Consider the following 20,793-nt stretch of genomic DNA (forward strand, 5'->3'; position numbering starts at 1 on the left):
ATTAATTTTAAAAGATTTAAATCATTTTTAGGATTAATTTAAATATTTCAATTCAACATTATCCAGAACAGTGTTTGCTAACGTCAGCAGTCAACAGACGTGTTGACTGGTCAAACTGACGTGTGGGCCCAGTGGGACCCACGTGTCATACACTGTTAGGTTAATTAGGATTTAGGTTAAACTAATTACTGTTTATTTAAACTAACAGATTAATTAAATAGGATTAATTAACTTAATAAATTTAAATTCAATAAATTTATTATTATTATTGTTATTATTTTATTTTTAAAAAAAAGTTATGGGGCATGGGCCCCACATGTCATAGGCCCTAGGGCCTTAGCGGGCGCCGGGCGATGGGCGAGCGGGCGCGGTTGCGGGCGAACCGCATCCCGCCCGGTAGCGAGGCGCGGTTGTAACGGGGCCGAGCGGCGCGCCGGCCGGCACGGGCGTGCGTGGGTTGCTGTCGGTGAGCGCCGGCGGGACTAGCAGCAGCAGCTAGCGGGGATGAGGCCACGCATGCGGGCCGGAGCCTGGCCGGAGCGCGGCGGGGAGCAACGGCGGACGGGGCCTGGTGCGGCGGAGCGGTCGCGGGGAGATGCGGGCGGGCGCGGACGGCGCGGGCGTGCAGGACAGGGGCGCGCGGCGACGAGCCTGGGCGAGGGGGAGAGGCCCGACGAGGCGGGGAGGAGTGCGGTGGCCGAAGAGGCCACGGCGGCGCGCGCGGGCCAGCAAGAAGGGGCCTTGGGGAGCGGCGGTGCCCGTAGGGGACGGCCGCGGCGGCGAGCAACCTGGCCAGGGGCGAGGCTACTCGGGTCGTAGCGCGGGGTCTCAACTACAGGGGCGCGGGCACGACGCGGTGAGGGAAAGAGGAGGAGAGGAAGGGGCTCACGGCAGGGAGTAGGGTTCGTGGCAATGGTGGTTGGGGAGGACGACGGCGACGACCCGGCGGAGAGGAGGCAGACCATCGGGGAGGAGGCGCCGGTGAGGCAGCCACGGCGGCGGAGAAGTGGTCGGGCGACCAGGGCGTCGAGCGGCGGGGTCGACCCCACGAGGGAGAGGCGCGGAAGATCCGGGGATGGCAGCGGGCACCGGGGCGCCGGCGAGGTGCGGCGAGGTGGCACGCGGCATCGGCGGGGTCGGGGGCGCAGTTGCCCCGATCCTGATCCAGGCGGGGAAGGAGAGGAGCGAGGCGTGGGGGAGTGAGGGGAGTGTGCGGTCGTGGGGGGTTAGGGTTTGGCTACGGGTGGGGTTATCTAGCCGGGGTGGGCCGGGCCGCGTGGGTGGCCAGCTGGGCCTGTTGGCCCAGTTGGCCGGAGGTGTCCTTTCCTTTCTATTTTTATTTTGTTTTGTCTTTCTCTTTTCTTATTTTTATTTGCTATTTTTGCTTTCTTTTAGTTTCCTTTTATTTTAGTTTTAGTAAATTACCAAAGTGGCACCTAAATATATTTTACAAATTATGTCACTGCCACAATAGTTTAATACTTATAACAATTTAGTTTTAAAAATGTTTATTATTTTTAAAGCATTTAAATAATTGTATTTGCTACTGTTTTATTCATTTTAGAGTATTGAAATATTTTATAAAAATGTGGTTTCTCCATCATAATTACCTATGCATTATTTGGCTCACTCCGAACATTTTAGTTTTAGTATTTGAAAACTTTTATTGTTTGCTTGATTTTAAATTTGAATTCGAACTGTTTTCGAACTAACGCGAGATTAGCAACAGTAATCGAGGTGACGTGGCATCATTAGCAGAGGTTTACTGTAGCTTAAATATCCGGGCGTCACAGGAACCCCCGGGGGCTTAATGGGCCATAGTGGGCCTTTATGGAGAAGAGGAGAGGCGGCCAGGGCAGGGCCGCGCGCCCCTCCCCCCTAGTCCGAATAGGACAAGGAGAGGGGGGCAGCGCCCCCCCCCCCTTTCCTTCCACTCTCCAACAAGGAAGGGAGGAAGTCCTACTCCCGGTGGGAGTAGGACTCCTCCTGGCGCGCCCCCTCCTGGCCAGCCGCACCTTCCCCCTTGCTCCTTTATATACGGGGGCAGGGGCACCCCATAGACACAACAATTGATCTCTTGATCTCTTAGCCGTGTGCGGTGGCCCCCTCCACCATAATCCACCTCGATAATATCATAGCGGTGCTTAGGCGAAGCCCTGCGTCGGTAGAACATCATCATGGTCACCATGTCTTCGTGCTGACGAAACTCTCCCTCAAAGCTTGGCTGGATCGGAGTTCGAGGGACGTCATCGAGCTGAATGTATGCTGAACTCGGAAGTGTCGTGCGTTCGATACTTGAATGGTCTACGACTACATCAGCCGCGTTGTGCTAACGCTACCGCTTTCGGTCTACGAGGATACGTAGACAACACTCTTCCCTCTCGTTGCTATGCATCACCATGATCTTGCGTGTGCGTAGATTTTTTTTTTTGAAATTACTACGTTCCCCAACACCTCTAGTCCATGTCACTCCATTGTTGAACTTATCTGAAACATACTAGGTATAAGTATTAGTTCAACAAAAGATATGTTGACATTAATTATCAAAATCACCCAGAGAGCACTTGTGCTTTCAACCGCTCCCGTCGTGCCATGGCCGCTGCGTGCATGATGGCCGAGCACACAACAGCTCCGTCACTGGGACTGGGTCACGCCGACCATTCTCGAGACCTGTTCCTCCCTATTCAAGCTCTGCCCCTTCTTCAGGATCCTCCCACCGCGGCCTCCTCATTCATCGTCTCCAGCGAGGTAAGCCACCACGGCGAACGAAGGCCAAATTGAGGACTCGCGTGCCGGTGAGTTCAGTCACAGCGATGCCCGGCAGGAGGTGTGTGAGGCTGTGTGCATGTACTGGTGTACACCCGAGACCAGACAGACGAGCCCGCCTGCAGCTTGACTGCGTGGTGCGTGCTCAAGTTCCCTCGGCAATAACATCGCTAGCTAGCTACTTGGTGTGCCACGACATGAACCTGGTGACCAAGGTCACCAAGCTGGCTTTAAGCAGGCAGGCAGGAGGATGGATTTTCAGGGAGCTAGCTCACGTACGTACGTCGCAGCTTACACGCCTTCTAGCTTGATCGATCTGCGTCGGCTTCGGGGTCTCACACGTGCGCCCATGGCTGGCGGGATGGCACACGTGGCGTGGCATGGGTCCTCGGCACACACACCTGGCCGGCGGCACGACACCTGGGAACGTCGGGGCATGCCCTGGAGTTTGGTACGGACCACAGTGCCGGCTACTGCAGGTGCTTGCAACGAGGGGAGCATCTATCGCCGCCGCGATGGACATGAGCATGGCGTTTTACCGGTTTAGTGAAAGATGTGATCTACCGGGTGGTCTGATCTAAGAGGCTGTCGAGAGAGGAAGAGGGCGTCGGGGACTACTTCCCGGCGCTGGTGTGGGCGGACGTGATGCTGTCCAGCGGGCGGCGCGAGGAGATGCGTCGAGCTGCTGGAGAAGGTGGTCGTTGAACACGGGGGAAAGAGGAGCAGGTAGGAGAGATGGCGGTGGCAACCTAACAGCACGGAGGAGGCCGGAGGTCCATGACATTAGAGGATACATTTTCGCAGGGGGTTTTGTGCAAAATATACTGCCTACATGGCGGTGGTCAAAGGGCCACGTCATAGGTCAATAGGACCTCCAATGAAACACTTATGAAAGATTTGGGATTGCGGTGTGCATTTTCATAGATTTAGGACCCATTTGACATTTTTGTAAAAGAATTAGGACCGCGCATGCATTTTACTCTTTCTCAAACTTCGGAGGGTCATGTGGACTTCTTTCGTGACCGAACCAGAGCGCAAGCGGCGGCGTAAAAGTGGGGGCACCGGACAGATGGGAATAGATCTAGGCGCACGCGGGTGTCGTCAGTGATTCCTGAGGAGCATCAACAGCGACGGCGGTGGCGGAGGTCCGACAGAGGGGACTGGATGCGGCACCGCTCGACGGTGCCGAGAGGTCGCCATGTTGATGTAAGCTACTCCCACCATTCCGCTTACTATGCCCCAATCACAGGTTTCGCTACATTTTTTTTCTCTTTCAAATCAAGGGGTTGCCCCCCAATTTCATTGCTGAAATTGATAAGACATGGTTTCGCTACATCTGCTAGCAATTTCACTGAGATCCGTCTCGCTACATCTCCTAGCAATTTCTCTGTGAGATCCGTCTCGCTACATCTCCTAGCAATTTCTCTGTGAGATCCGTCTCGCTACATCTCCTAGCAATTTCTCTGTGAGATCCGTCTCGCTACATGTTTCTTTGTGAGATCTGTCTCGTTGCATCTCCTAGCAATTTCACTGTGAGATCTAAATCCATTTTGACCTCGGATTTCGAATTTCACCCATAAAAAAGAAAAAAGACTCCTTTTTTCTTCTTCTTTCCGAAACTGAGACGGCTACTAATTCCAGCCGGCTCTGGGTTCGATCCGATTCCTAGTCTCAGTCACCGTGCTTATATATTCGCGACCGCTACTCGTTCCAGTTCTAATCAGTGTTTTCCTTGCTAAGGATCTGAAGGGCACAAACATGGCAGTGCGCAACAAGAGCAGCGAGAAGATCAACACTGATAGGGCGCTCAGTAAGACGGGGTTCAGGTCAGACAAGAGGTCGTGCAGGCCAGCCCTCCCTGAGATGCCAGATGAGCTTGTTTTGGAGATCCTCCTCCGTCTCCCAGTGAAATCACTCCTGAAGTTCAAGTGTGTTTGCAAGGACTGGCACGCCATCATCTCAGGCCCTTCCTTCATCCGGATGCACCTTGAGCGCTCCGTGTCCAACCAGCAGCGGCAATCCTGCTACCTCATCACCCCGCATTTGTTGGATTATGCCAGTGATGATTTATGGCCAAATACATTCTCAAACAACATACGCTTCTACAGATGGCAGCACGAGAGTTGTCAAGCCAGCGCCAGTCTAGTGTATGCAAGGAACTTTCAAAGGGAGTTTGGATCAGTCTACAGGTTTGCACATTGCGACGGCCTTGTGCTGCTGCCCACGGATAATAAGATGTACGTTGTCAACCCCGCCACAAGGGACCTGCTTACTTTGCCCGAGAGCCCCCGGCGTATGCTCGAGCCATCCTCCTTCTACCGTGGGAATGTTGGTTTCGGTCGTGACCCTTGCACAAACAAGTACAAGGTAGTTCAGTGCTTTCGCCATTCCACGGATAATGGCCTAGGGAGCTACAGCACTGGAATGGAGGTTTTTACAATAGGAAGCAACATGAACAGCGGTTCTGCAGCATGGAGGGACGCCATGCCACCATACCCCGTTGGTAACTGGAAAAACGCGACTTTCTTCAAGGGGTCTCTGTTCTGGATCCTCCGCAAGCTCCGTCAGAGGGAACCCCCGGAGACCCGTCTACTTCGGTTCTGCCTGCAGGCCGAAACGTTTAGCTTCACCCCGCACCCTCCGTGCCCTGCGCTTGACCACCAGAACTTTGCCATGAGTGCACTAGAGGGTGAACTGTGCCTTGCTCAATATGAATCTTCACAACGGGTCGTGATCTGGATGACGAGCGATGGCGAGGATCCGAAATGGAACCGGCGATACATCGTTGATGTGGAGCCATGCGTCACAATAGCTATCTCGCAGTCTGGACTTCAAGAGAGTGAACCATATGATCTCACGGTACAACTTCCAGGATCAGAGCGTGGAGGATGTGGCTGGGTTGGAAGCTCTGAGGTACCATGGACCCGGGGCGCGCACTGTGGAGTACAAGGGACCAAACATGTTCTTCTTCGATGTGATTCCTTACACAGAAAGTCTCGTTCCCCTACACAATGCAAGATGAAGTGCGGCGCTCAATTTATGTAATAGTTATCTTGTGTATTATCCTGTTTTTTTTCAACATGTATGAATGGAAGTTGTATTTGAGCCACTGCCCACTAGTGGCAAATCCCTGACTGAATAAATGTTTGAGCGGCATATTACTTCTATTTACCTATGCTCATATTGATGTCCATTTAGAGTGGCAAAAGCAAAATGGACAAAAACCAGTGTGGCCAAAACAACAAATTTCCCATCACAAATCACATTGTAGATACTACATGAGGTTATTATTAGCTCTGGGAGCATCGTATAAGATTGAAAAAGAAAACAAGAAAGACGTTACGAGGAAACCACAAATAATAAAATTAGTAAAACCAACCTCAACACAAGGAGTCTAAAAAACAAGCGATAATCTTGCTTATTAATATAATATCATATTCGAGTAAAAAAATACATAGCCTCCTCTTCTCCAGAATTATAATCCAGTGGCCAGCTGGGTTTTGAATGCGCTGCAACTTCTTAAAAGTAGAAATCATGCCCACAAGGCCCCCTGTGGACTGGCCATGCTTCAAGCTCAAGTGACCAGTTTCTCTGCTACAGGTACATAATGCCACATGTGTCGCCATGCGTATTCTTGCCATCCAAAGATTACCATGAGGGGCCAAATTGTAAGCAACATTACCTTGGGCATCTCCGATCTTAGCATTACTGGCAATATTCCTACTCTACCACATACCACTATCATGAATTTAACAAGCTTCTCAACTAATGATGGCATGTAGAGGATTTCTAATGAAGAAAACACCACCATGACCATAATAGCAGTTCCAGAAATAACTGGGGTGATCATGATGTATATAGCCAATACGAAGGCCGTCCCCAAAGATAAGACTCCATTGAAAGATAACCATATGGATATATTGTAGTGCATGTAGCGCATGGGTATTTCAACTGTAGGTGTTCCTGCAAACACAAGGCTTAGGACGGCCAAAGACGAGCATAAAATGCCAGTGCATTCGCCATCAAGAATCCTTGGAATACTTTTTCGGTAGACAGAGTTGGTGTTCCTCCCTTAAGGTGGTCATCTGCTCTGTAACCCCCAGGTAAGGCGAAAGCAGCACCAAAAGCCATTGTTGTAATTAATACTAAGCCAAGGCTGAGAAATTGCGTTGAGTTTGATATTACCGCATCAATCTTAGCGTCAGATTGGGTACTAGGTCCTTTTTTCATGATATCCCGCCGACAAATATGAAGTGTAGCATCGGCAGATATTAGAGCTTGTTGTATCAAAATCCACGAGTGCTGCAGATCAGGAAAAAAAAAAGCAATATCAAGTTATCGACTTTCTATTTTTTCTCTGAATCCAGGAAATAAGGTACTGAACAAAAGGAATGGAAGTAGTTTACCAGCAGGCAGTACAACCCGGTGGGAGTACTGCTAACTGAAATCTCTCGCGGGGTATGTTGCTTGTTGTTTGGTAGATTCAAATCTACTTCTTTGTTTGCGAAGAGACAAGTGAAACTCCACCAGTCCCCAATCTCCACAGCTAGATGTAGTGCAGTGTTTCCTTCATTATCTTGCTTGTTCATAATTGACGAAAACATGGGTGTTTGGCAGGCATACCGAACTATATCATATCTTTTCTTCATGACAGCAACATGGAGAAAAGTTCTCCCACGGGCGTCACGTAAGCTGGCGCAACCTGGCCACTTTAAAAGTAAGATGATGACAGATGAAAATCTCCCCGCTAAAGCAGCGACATGTATGGGGAATGACCCTTGTTCGTCCGGTTGATATGCTGAATATGCATCCGCCTCCAATATTAGCATGGTAAGGTCCATTGGTGTTTCCACCACGTTCAGAAAACTTGTAATGCTAGTTCCATTTACCACTGGCACGGCATATTGGGGAAGCATACCACGTGTCCCTGTTTCTAATGATACCGCAAAGTGTAGAGGTGTGTTTCCAAGTTGGTCTCACTTTTTAGTGAGTTCCTTGTTCCAGTTCAGTAGCAATTCTGTCATATCTGCAATTTGGTCCTCTCTGTGTCAAACAGCGCTATATGCAAAAATGCATGTGTAAAGGTACATTTGGAAATATTTGATCATTGAGTAGAACTCTTTATTGTTATATGTAGAAGAATGACTTTGATAAATAAATCTTTACCCTAGGTGTGAATAATTGCTATGCACTCAAGAGGGAATCTGAAATTAATGCGTGTGTGGAAGAAAATCGCACACCCCTGAAAATATTCTTGGAGTTTGGAAGGGAGAAAGTAAATGGAGATCATTTACTTTAGTGATAGGAAGTCAATCACAAGTTTGCAGTAAAAATATAGTATATGCTAGTTATTTTCTCAGAAACAAAGAGTAAAAGAATGGCCTTCCACACTGTTAAGAGGAAAAGAATGGCCTTCCACAGTGTTAAGAGGAAAAGAATGGTCTGATATGCTAAGTAAATACAATTATTTTACATTCAAAATGTTAAGTAGTGCTGTACATAGCAAATTAAATACAATCATTTTTATGATCATAGCAGTGGCATAGAACAAACATGGTTATGCTTGATCAAAGCACCAAGTTGGGAAGTAGTTAAGGTACCTCTGCTTCGAAGAACTGCAGCATGAAGCGCATTCTGTCCATCTGGCCCGGAGTATGACAACTTGTCTCTCTCGTGGAGCTCCCGCGCGATTTCCTCATGTCGCAGAGAGACGGCGAGGAACAATGGCGAGGTTCCGTCGTCCGGGACGCGAGCGAGGAAGGGGTCCGCTGCCATCAGCTCAGCCACCGTGGGCATCTGACCAGCGCGGATCGCCTCATGCAGGGCCGTCTCCCCGAGCCCGTTCTGCATCCTCACCAGCGTCTCCACCCTCCCGTCTTCGCCGGCGACTTCTTCCCCTCTCGCCAGCTCAACGAGGAGGGCGGCCATTGCGGCGTGGCCGGCCCTGGCGGCGCGGTGCAACGGCGTGCCGCCGCCGCCGTTGCGCGCGCCCAGGAGGTGCGGCGCCTTGTCCTAGACTGCCCTGGCTTTCTTCAGGTACCCGTAGGCTGCTACGATGTGGAGTGCGGAGTCCCCGTCTGGGGTGACCCCTTCCAGGAGCAAGGACGACGCTGGTGGGCGCGCCGGGCGGTCGACATCGACGACGACCTCAATAGGGACGTCAGCCGCTCCTCCGTTCAGAAGGTTCGTCAGTTCCATGCAGCTGCCATGGCATGCCGCCTCCAGCAGCTCGGGGTGCATGCTAGGTGCGTTTGCCACAGCAGCCATGCTGCCGTTTTGCTGTGTGTGTGTGGGTGTGTGTGGGCGTGTGTGTGTGTGTGTGTGTGTCACTGTCACTGTCACCACAGTGACGACTCTAGGTAAGGAATTGCACGAAAGCAATCTAAATCAGGAGAGCATTCCTTTATGCTTGACTTGGCTTGCAAGTCCTTATTTGCATCCGGCAACACGCAATGAATGGGCCACAAAGATGTGGTTTATGCAGCCACTCAAAGTATCAGTCTGGCTCTGGTATGGTCATTCTGATTAATGAAAGAGCTTTGCCACACCTAGATAATTTATGACTGAGCTGGCCTGGCCTGATTGGATTGGTAGAAAAAAGGCCCAGAAAATGGTATCTGATCCAGTAACAATGCATACAGCTTCCTTTGCATGTTGTCTTCGTAACAATGGATGCTCTTTACCAAAAAGGCTTTCACCCCGCTTTATATAGACCATCTCCTCAAAATTATGCAGCTACGAGAAAACCAGCATTTGATGAACAATCACATGTCAAAGTCTGTTTCAATTAAAAAGAATCGTTCCAAAGCTCTAAAAAGGAGATGGTCAAGCAAGTTAATCACGTTAAGAAAGATGGTCGCAAAAGTGCTAATTCAGATTTGATCTTAAAAGATAAAGAGCCAAATTAAAGAATTGACATTGGTTACAAAAGGCAAAGAAGTGAAGCAATTGATTGTTGAACATCAAGATGCCAAAACTGAAGAAAATAAGTTGAGAGTGCAGTGTCAGAAAGCAATTGTTATTGCTTGAAAAAGAATCACAGTCGAGGTGCCCACTCGGCTTATCAAATTGATGACATCAGCGGATGACGTGGCTTCACCAAAACGCAGGAAAACCATGTAGTGGGGGCTCCTATTTAGATATAGAAGATGTCTATTCAAAGAGAAGATTCATATGATAAAACACATTATACATCAATACTAACAAATATGCAATAGTCGCCTTAAAAAAAGCAATGCACAGAGAAACAAGCAATCGAAAATATGCAGTAAAAAAATTATGACATTCAATAGTTACTTAGTAAACCATGCAATAGATGACGACATGTGGTACAACATGCAATATTAACATAATGAAACATATACCAGAAACACCAGACATGATATAAACCAGAGAACAGCATGAGCAGGCACGGTGGTGAATCATAGTTTCAGAAGAAGTCTGACCTTGCTCGACGAACAAGTCAAACTGGCGCACAAACCACCAAATAGTATTCTAGTCAAAGTAAACTAATATAGGGCTGGAGAAAATGGAATGAATGCAATGCGCTTGAAGAGGATACGAGTAAGCATCCAAGCAAAACAGCCAAGGATAATCAGATGAAATGTATACAAGGAATAGTGCTCTAACTTTTGTGCCAAAATAAATCATCAGACGGCGTACAAAGGCCTGACCAATCTTCCATTTGTAACTAGTAGAACTACTAATATATGAACTTAGTATGCTCCAAAAATTCCAAGTTATCGGATGAACTTATCACACTGCTGCAAAATTGTCTGAAGTCTAGACAAAAGTCTTGTGAGTGGATTCCATTGCCGTTCTTGAATACTGCAGTGGAAAGGCAACACTGAGCCATTGCTAGTAGCGCATGTTACATTCTTAAATTAGGAAAAAGGGAAGGAAATCAGCTTACATGGAACATTCGGAAGGTCGGAGTATTCACTCAAAAAGAGCACCGTTTGGCATTTCGCTCAAAGAACCTATGATAACATAAAGGCTGAGGTTAGTGCAGGCCTGTAATCAGATAACAATCAGAAAAGCAAGTGTATGTCGTTACCATAAGATGTGAGCCAATCCTGAGTACAAACAGTCTCCTCAACCCAGTATTTACTAGACTGACAAATTGTTCGTCTTGCAGTCCTTATTGCTACACTGCATTCAGTACTGGCTGGTATTGCCAATATATCACGTGCCATCCGAGCGATTGTGGGGTAGGTCAGACTATGTTCCTTCCACCATTGTAGAACGGTTTGCTCAGCCGTACAGGGACCTGGCTCTTGCAAGTACTGATCAAGTTCTATCATTGGACGTGTGCTAAATGGATAGGTAATATGATGATAATATTGCATCAGCATACCATCTCCCTTCACAACAATGTTCCTGCTAGTTTTAGGCCCAGATGTGATGCTAGTGTCTTCCACCTGATCAGAATATTCATAGAAGAGGTTGATCAACATATCATGCACTTCCTGAAAATAATCTTCTATATCCTTGTCCGATTCGTGCCTCAAGCAATAATTGTACAACTTCGGACGCAGACAAGACTTGATGCATTCCAGACGCTTTGAAGGATCCATGATCACAGGTAGACAGATATTTAAGCAATAGAGATTCCAGCATTCTGTAAATTTCTGTTGCATCTTCTTTAGCTCTTTCGAAACTGTTTTGTCCCCGTACAAACTATCCTCTGGATGTAGAGCTCGTTTTGCACCCCATAACCGGTCAAGGAGGTCGGCTGGGCCATGACAAGTGTTCATCTCATCCATGTATATATGCAACCTCTGCAATATCTTACAGATACGTTGCGCGTTGCTCCACTCTTCAGCTGAAGGTGCATACCCACAGTTCAGAAACCGTACTGCTGAAGGGATGTGGCCCTTTGTGTACTTGGAACACTTTGTTGACTTCTCCATGACTTTGTGCAGTTCATCAACCCCCACATGTATGACCTTATTAACTAGATGAGTTGGAGACCGTGCCACAAACAAGCTACGGTTTGCAGACATAGATGAGGTATGTTTTGCAGACATACACGAGCTCCGGTTTGCCAAGCGAAGGTTCCATTCTTGGAGACTGGCTTTCAGATCTGAAGCAACAGAATCGTCCAGAAATGCATCGTCCAGTGTAATGCTGAAAACCTTGTAACGAAGACCCCAATCTCCAATAGCATGAAGTATATCCTGGCTCAATTGTTTTGCATTGCAGGAAGGATCAACAGAACGAAACGTGATGATATGTGTCTGCTTCTCCCATTCATCATCAATGTAATGAACACTCAAGCATAGGAACGCTGAGAACAGATCATAGTGCCACACATAAGCACTCAAGCAAACCCGACTGCGCAAACTTGCCAACTTCTCCTTCAGCTTGGTCTTTTCTTTGTCAAACAGTTCCCTGGAGTACCTGTACATGTCAACTTTGGCCGGCATCTTCACCATAGGATTCAAGCTAGCAACAAACTTACTGAATCTATCATGGATCTGTATCGATGGCGGGTACCCATGGACAGAAAATATCCTGACAAGTTCCTCATGGGGCTCAATCTGACCAACCTTCGGATTCTTCTGATTCATGTTAGTGGGAATGTCCTGGTCAGGCACTGCAGGTTCCTCATGGGACTGATTCTTCCGATCTTTGTCAGTGGGAGTGTCACATGAAGCAAGATTCTTCTGCTCATGTGTCCCAAGCTCCCCGTGAGACAAATTCTGATCAACCTTCTGACTTTCCTCATTCGTATCGATGAGAATGTCAAGCAGGAAAGGAAACTTCTTCTGGGGCAATGCCTTCGCTGTGTCTGAGGATTTATTTTGGCTGGTCAACAAGAACGGAGGCTTGTGTTGCATTGGCCTCTTCTGGGCTCTGGGGCTGCACTTGGCCTGGTGCTTTCGCAGGTTGCCGGTGGCGCTGCTGAAGACCTGGTGGCAGTGCGTGCACTCGGCCCTCGCGAGCTTCCCGTCGATGTAGATGGGTGTGAAGTCGTCCCACACCTCGGACCAGAGCCTTTTCAGCTTTCGACCCAAGAACACTGGGCCAGGGGCGCTGCCTGTGCTCTCCTCTTGGTCAACCATGGCATTGGAATTGTCAGGCTCGTCTTCCATGCCTATGCATCAAGAAAGGCAGAACCTATGAGTAATGGAGTCGCCTGAGTAAAACATGTTTCCACCTGAAAACTGTCCTAACTTATAAATTTTGCAAAGAGAATGCGACTGAACAGACAGACACAGCACATGGCTAGCGAAAACATGGAAAATGGCAACAAGGCATCAAACCAAACGTGGCACAAGATTATTTTTCCACGAGCGGCGCGACACTGACAAAATCGGTGCATGTATGGATCATCATCAATTTTTCAGCTTGGTTTTTTCTTTGTCGAACAGTTCCCTAGAGTGCAGCTGTGCAGGTATGGATCAGGAGCGTAAAACATGTTTCCACCTGAAAACTGTCCTAGCTTAATTGCACAGAAATGTTGCAAAGAGAATGTGACTCACTGAACAGACAGGCACAAACCAAATGCGGCGCAGGATTATTTTCCCAGGAGTGGCGCAACACTAATAAAATCGGTGCATATGGAGTGTAGGGGACGGGAACAGATCAGATTCATGAGGGAAGTAGACAGGTAACATCAGAACCGTAGGGCGACAGTCTTACAGAGCACGGCAGCCACCAACGCCGTTCAAGCAGACGGGAATAAACAGACATATTTGGAGAAGACATGATATCTACTACTACTTGCTTCAACCCGTATGCTGTAGCGTAGCCTAGAACATTACCATCCACTAATCTCTCCCCTTGCTTGGCGGCGCGGCCGGGACCAGGACCATCACACTCCTGATCCAAACCAAACGGATCATCCAATCGCATCGCATTCAACAGGAACGATCAAACGGAGAAACCAGAAGTGCGATCGGACGAAGAGGGGGGGGGGGGGGGGGGGGGGGAATATGAAGTAGCGGCGCCGGCGAAGAGCTCGAGAAGATCGTACCGGTGCTCGCAATCCCAGGGCACGGGAGAGACTCGCGCCGATCGGATGCGACGGGACGGTGTCGCTCCGCCGCGGTTTGCTTCTCCCTGGACCTCGGAGTCTTAAACGAGACGACGAGGGGAGAGAAAGGGGAATCGAGTTTTTTTTGTGGGGGGTTGATCGATTTCGGTGGGCGGTGGCGGAAGAAACGAGAGGGAAACTGAATGAGTGGCGAAACATTCGCGCCGCCGCTTTTCCTCCCCGGCGGGCGAGTGCGCACATTCTGGGCTCAAACTCCTCGCGAGCCCATTACCGGAAACCTTGAAGAAGAAGAAGCAGCAACTCCAACGGGCTTCGTCCGCTTTTTGTTCGTTTGGATCGGCCAGACGGACATGAATGCCCGGTTCGGCATTTGGGTCGGCGCCTGCGCCCAACGCTGGCCGATACCCATTTTGATGGCGGCAAAAAAAATGAACATATGCATATTAAAAAAAGAAACAACATTAATTAAACATTAAAGCCGGCCACGAAGGCCGGCGAGAGTCCACGCGTCCACACATTTGCATTTTAGGAAAACAGCCTAAACTACGAGGCGGCGCGCTGCCCTAGGCGTTGTCGTCGTCGTCCTCGGGGTCCGTGAGGTCGATGAGCGTCGGCGACGGCCCGGCCCAGGCGAACGCCGTGTTCCAGAGCGCCGCCATGTCGGGCTGCGCGGCGTAGGCAGTGCCGGGGCGGGGGGGTATGCGGCCGCCTGTGCAGCCGCGGCCTGGCGCGCCTCCTCCTCGGCCTCGCGCTGCTCCTCCTCGAGGTCGCGCTCGAGCATCTCCTCGTACTCGCCTTGATATGTATGAATGAGTTGGTAGTTTAAACTTATCCACGAATCTTCTTGATATGTATGAATGCGATGCACCAGTATAAAAAAGAACAAGAGCGGTAAATGACTTAATCAAAATCTTACCTATAACCGCGCCTGGCTGCTTTTCAACCTCCTCCACATTAACGTGGTTCACTTGTTCTTTGTTGAATGGATTGGGCTTCTTCCCAGCGCTCCCATTACCGTTTCCATTCTTCGCTTCAGGGCACTCCGTGTCATAGTGTCCAGTCTTCCCGCACTTCAAGCAAGTAATGTGACTTAAATCTCTTTTGGCGGGCGTGGCTGGATTGGGGCGATTCTGATTGTTGTTTGTTCCATTCCCATTCTCATTTTTAGAACCATTATGGTTATGCGAATTTCCTCCTGTGTGATTATGACCTTCATGGTTGTGAACAAGTCCTCCCAAGTTCGGGGTTAGGTGAGGCTTCTGCTGAGCTCCTGAGTTATATCTCCCTTGTCCATACTTTCTCTTACGACTCTCAATCTGCTGATGCTTCCCTTCAATCATAAGAGTCTTATCTATCAACTCCTGGTAGTTGTTGAAGGTTGTCACCATCAACTGCATGCTCATCTCATCATTCAGCCCTTCCATAAACTTCTCCTGCTTCGCGGCATCTATGGCCATGTCATCAGGGGCATAGCGAGATAACTTGCTAAACTCATCCACGTACTGAGCCACAGTACGGTTCCCCTGGCGTAAGTTGTGAAACTCACGCTTCTTCATATTCATGGCTCCAGTTAAGACATGGGATGTGCGGAAAGCTTGCTGAAACTGATCCCAAGTGACGTTGGCTATGGGGCAAGTGGCCGTGTAATTCTCCCACCATGAGACTGCTGGTCCATCCAATTGATGTGCGTCAAAGCGCACCTTCTCAGCATCTGTGCAACCTGCGGTGGTCAACTCCCTTCCAATACGGCGTAGCCAATCATCAGCAACTATAGGCTCGGTGCTACTGAAAAACACCGGCGGCTGTAACCTTAGAAAGCGAGCTAAGTTGTTAACTGGAGGTGGGTTGTTGTTTGTTGTTGTTGTTGCCTTGGTTGTGAACTAGCTATTGCATCAAGGCATTCTGCTATTGGATCAACTGAGTGAGCTCTGGCGGGAAGGCAAATCCGGTGTCACGTCTCGGAGGCATCTGATGGGTTTAGAGGGGAGAGATTAGAATAGAAAAGGGGTCTAGTGAGAAAACACTATCCATATGCACATGAGACAAACACAATCATTTCACCCAATCAATCAAGCAAGGGCATACAAGCGGTCTAGAACTATCGCAAAAGTGCTCAACTACTACTAAATACATGGGGAATACTAGTAATTATTTGGTGGTCCTCTAGAAATTTTGATCGGTGGAAGACTCCATGATGTCTGCTCCGGCTTTGTCTTCAAAGTCATCTTCACTGGGGGCGGAGTCGGTGTCGTCGATGATAATGTAGTTATCCGGGCAAGTGGAATCGTCGTCTTCTCTTCCCGACGCTGGATCTCCCATGAATACTCAGATCTTCTTAATCAGGTCGTCATTCTTCTCCAATAGTGTTGCAATTTCCTCCTCATATCCATCGCGTGTAGACTTGAGTTCTTTTTCCAGCTCGATGATCCTAGTCTTCGCCTTCTTTAATTCTATCATGTTTGCGCACATCTGATTCTCCTGGCATCGAATGTGCTGGTTTAACTCCTGGATGAAAGCTGCAATGGATCTGTCCTTCTTGGTGCTGATCATCTCCCATTGCTCGTCTCGGCGCCCACATATCTGGTAGATGTGTCCTTGAGCTCCTTGTTGTAGACTTCTCCAATACGTCCCATGGTAATGTGGGCTGCCATGCTCTTGCCTAGGCTCCAGGTGGGTGCTTCAAAAGAAAACTCTACGGGCTTAGAGGTTGGCGAGAACGTCCTTTCTGGAACTTGTACTTGAATCATCCAGCGCACCTCTTCTGGTAAGGTGGCGTTGTACGTCCCGGTGAAGCTTGGTATTCCAATGTTTAAGTACCTAGTGACTTCCTTCAAGTGGCCTCCAAAGGGTGTGTCTTCATCCGATTGTGTAAACTTGTTCTTCAACTCCGTCATCCTAAAGAGTGGAAAATGGAGAGGAGTCAGAAATGAGTAGAGAAAAGTGACCTAGGGTTTATCTTAGTGGTCGTGTCCTACACTCAGCGTGTGCTCTGATACCATTTTGTAGCGACCCGACCTCAAACGGTCAAGTCTCTATGCTTCAGTGTCATCCCTGGATCGGTAATGCTGACACACACAATACTCGAAGGATTTATAACAGAGTAGCAATCACACACTTATTACATCGAATGTCTCAAAAGAGAACTTATTACAATAAATATGGCGTAAGACCATCTAATATGATGACAGCGGAAAGCTTGGAAGATAAAATGAGTCCATCAACTCCAACGGCATAGCTGAGCTGCACGGCAACGACCTAACGAACCTTACTCCTCGTTTGAAAAGTCTGCAACATAATACGTTGCAGCTTGAAAATGGGTCAGCACATGAAATATGCTGGCAATATAACACAGTAGAGCAAGAACAGAATAATGCTATCACTACATGCATATTTGGCTGGTGGAAAGCTCTACGGTTATAGTTTTGCGAAAAAGCCAATTTTTTCCTACAACAAAGGAATAAATTTTAATTTAACTATCATGGTAGTTGAAACATCATTGAGAAGGTTCCTCCAACTCAATCCCAATTAAAAGTAATTATCAACCCAACAATATTAATTTTAAGAGTGATGAGATACTTAAGATACTCCAAGTACTAGATACTCAAGATTGTCCATAATCGGGGGCACGGCTAACCATGATTAGATTGTACACTCTGCAGAGGTTTGCACACTTTTCCCCACAAGACTCAATCGCCTCCGTTGGATTTCTCGCACTACATGGTGTTTGAGAAACGGATGACCGAGACACAATCTTTCAGAAACATTAACTCTCTACTCCGGGCAGACCATACCAAACCTACATCCCTCTACCTGCTGATCCACCTCTTCGAGAGCTTCACGTAACTTACTCAACTATGCTAGAGCCCGTAATAGCTTATGGCTGCACACAGAAGTTTCTAGCATGAATCATCTCAGTTCCCTTTGAGCCTGGGTGGCGGTCCATAGGAAAATCACACGGAACCCCGTGATCTCAAAAAATGCAGGCAACACTGAATTCTCCAGGTGCCTCAATCCACCCAGATGTGTATTTAAGTTTTCACCTTAAGTTGAACCATTAATTAACAATCTCACATCTGTTATGGATTTCACTCACCCAAACCACGTCTACGAGCATAGCATAGTAATATAAGAAAAGCGTAGAAGTAACTCCCAAGGTTTGAATGTAACGGGGCAATAGGTTCCACCTCATCAACTACTTCCCAACCCACATGTTAATGACATCCTAATCATGCAATGTTTGAGGATTGAACTAATGCATAAAAACTGGGTATGGAAAGAGTATGATCAATGTGTCACTTGCCTTGTTGACGGTCCGCGAAACCTAGGGACTCCAAATAGCACGCTTCACACTCCGGGAATTCTATCGCAAACAAACAATAGCATACATAAGCAATCAAGCAAAGATACACGGGCAAAACTCAAATAAGAGAGATTGGCCAGAAAGTTCAACTTAAGAACTCCGGTTTGCAAAAAGAATAAAATCAAACGGAGCAACGAAACTCAAACGGCGAGGGAAACAAGATCCGTTTACTAATCTGAACTAAAGTCAAATTTTACAGTACCAAAATCTTATTTAAGTTGATTAAACAGAAAGAGGGTCTCGAGACGAAGATCTAGGCGCTTGAATCGCCTGATTCCGATAAACGAGCGAAAAGATAAACTAAAACGAAAATCGAATTAGAAATCGTGATTGAAAATAATCGCGGAAAAATCCGATAAAAGAAAACTGACGAACAGGCTAACGAACGAGCGTTCGTTGTCTGCAACTATTGAGCGAAAACCGTTGTTAAAACGAGCATACGGACGAACGTCCGCTAAATAGATAAACCGAGAAAAATCGGCGAACCGATCTAAAAAAACGAACTAGGGTTTTCTTAAAAAAAACCGAATCGGTTTTCTAAAAAAAACCGACAGCGGCGAAACGGATCGTTACCTCTCCGGCGAGGCTCCGGCGAGTCGGGGCTCGGGCGGCGCGGCGCGGCGCGAGTGGCGGCGGCGGCGCGGCTCGGGAGGCGGGCTGCGGGGCGGCGGGGTTGGGTGGTGGTGGCGGGGGGCTTGGGGGGTATTTAAGGAGGGGGAGGGGGTGGCTTGGAGGAGGGGGCAAGGCGGCGGCGAGGTGGAGTCCAGCTCGGACTCTTGTCCGAGTCGACGGCGGCGGCGACGTCCTGATGGGAGACGGCGGCGCGGTGGAGATGGGCCGGCCCGGCTGGGTTTCGGCCCGGTCGGCACTAAAAGTTTTTTTTCTTTTAAAACAATTTCGCCGAATAGAAAAATAAATCCTAAAAAATAAAATAAAAATTTATAAATGGCAAAACAAATTTTCACCGTCTAAGTAAAATATTTAGAACGAGATGAACATTTTCTTGGCCCTAAAATGCAATTTTGAAAACGTGTACTTTTTCTAATGCAAATAGAATTGTGATAAAATCCGAATAAAATCAAATATTTGATTTTAATATTTTTCCTCCAATATTTCAATTATTTTGGAGAGGTCATATTATCTCCTCTCATATTATTTTAATATGAAATATTTTTTTCGGAGAGAAAAATAATTAAAACCAAAACCCTCGTTTCAATATTTGATAAAAATCAAATATAAAACCCGGGAAATCCCCAACTCTTTTCGAGGGTCCTTAAATTGCTTAGGATTTCGAAGATTGCGAAACGAAAATGCAATAAAATATGATATGCAAAAAAGATCTATGTATAACATTTCAACTTGAAAATTTGGGATGTTATAGTGGACCCTCGTCATAAATTAAGCTGACCGCGTGGGCAGCGAGTAGTTGGACGGCTGCCATGTGGGGACGCGGCAAATAACGAGAAGGCGCGTGAAGCGTCTGTTCGGCGTCCGTGCCGACGCATTTGGGACACAAATTTGGGCCACAAATGCGTTGGCGAGGACACGACGCGGACGTGATTTAGGTTTGGGTCGGCATGTTGGGCCGCCACTTTTGCCCGCACCAATTCAAACAGACGCAGACGGACGAAATGGGTCGGCCCTCTGAAGTTGCTCTAAGTACTTCGGTTCGGCCCGAACCGGCTGGGCCTTATCGTAACTGCACAAAACACAAAAAGAATACTTTAGATTCTCAAAAAAAATTACTCACTATTTTTCCCAAGCGTGGGAACAAATGCGCGAGTTCGGTAGCGCAGTGGGCAGCGGAGTAGTAGCACGTAGGGACTGCGATGCACTCTAGCCGGTCAAGATTACACTTACACAGTACCACCTGGCGACACCGCCTGTCGCGCTTTCCTGGGGCAGCTCACGCTGGCAGCTGCCATGCCATTGCCACATCCATCCACTCGTAGCAGTCGGCAGCTACAGCCTACAGGCCGAGGCTACAGCGCACGCATCTTGATCTCGTCGCAGCAACAAAGCAGATGCGGCACCGCGGAGTACTGCACGGGGATCTGAGTCAGTCTGTCTGTCTGTCCGACGCGCGAATTCCACTTCCACCTCACGTCTCATCTCCTAGTGCGCGCCCGGCCAAGAGTTTCCCCGGCTTTCCTGCGTACGGGCCGGCCCATCGGCCAGCTGATTAATTAGCGTGCGCTGCATGCCATTATGATGCCCTGCATCACGGATCGGTCGACGGATTATCTTCGTGCCGTGCGGTGCCGGGGAAAATCCTACTTGCCGCTCGTTGCGGTAAGTTGTCGACGCTCCGCACAAGGGAGGTCCGAGCTAGCGACCGAGTGGGCTGGCCCGCTTTAGCGTTACAGCGGACACCGGTTTTGGGAACCTTCTATGATGTTTCCAGCCGGTTATTTTCCGGTTTTGGGAAGGTTCCTGAACCGGCTTTTTCATTTTTAGTTTCTTTTTCATTTTTATTTTTTTGTTTCTCTTCTTTTTCTTTTTTCTTTTTTTCTGTTTATTTTTTTGTTTTCAAGTTTATTTTCAAAAAAAAACCGAATTTTACTTTTTTTTCCTGTTTTCAGATTTTGTTCACAAATTCAAAATATGTTCCCATTTTACAAAATTTGTTCACAAATTTAAAAAATGTTCCCATTTTACAAAATTT

At 48.0% G+C, this 20,793-nt stretch overlaps 1 protein-coding gene across 1 annotated transcript; it reads left to right on the forward strand.

Moving 5' to 3' along the window:
* Positions 1–4,130: 4,130 nt before the first annotated feature.
* LOC123107015 (F-box protein At3g07870-like) lies at positions 4,131–5,933 on the forward strand. The gene has a single exon (XM_044529027.1). The coding sequence runs from the start codon at positions 4,525–4,527 to the stop codon at positions 5,809–5,811; it is 1,287 nt and encodes a 428-aa protein (XP_044384962.1). The 5' UTR covers positions 4,131–4,524; the 3' UTR covers positions 5,812–5,933.
* The last annotated feature ends 14,860 nt before the right edge of the window (positions 5,934–20,793 follow it).

Source organism: Triticum aestivum, chromosome 5A, assembly GCF_018294505.1.
Source record: "Triticum aestivum cultivar Chinese Spring chromosome 5A, IWGSC CS RefSeq v2.1, whole genome shotgun sequence".
NCBI lineage: Eukaryota > Viridiplantae > Streptophyta > Magnoliopsida > Poales > Poaceae > Triticum > Triticum aestivum.

What these genes read in the sequence shown, in the direction of transcription:
- LOC123107015 (XM_044529027.1), top strand. Translation starts at nt 4,525, where the DNA reads ATGGCAGTGCGCAACAAGAGCAGCGAGAAGATCAACACTGATAGGGCG.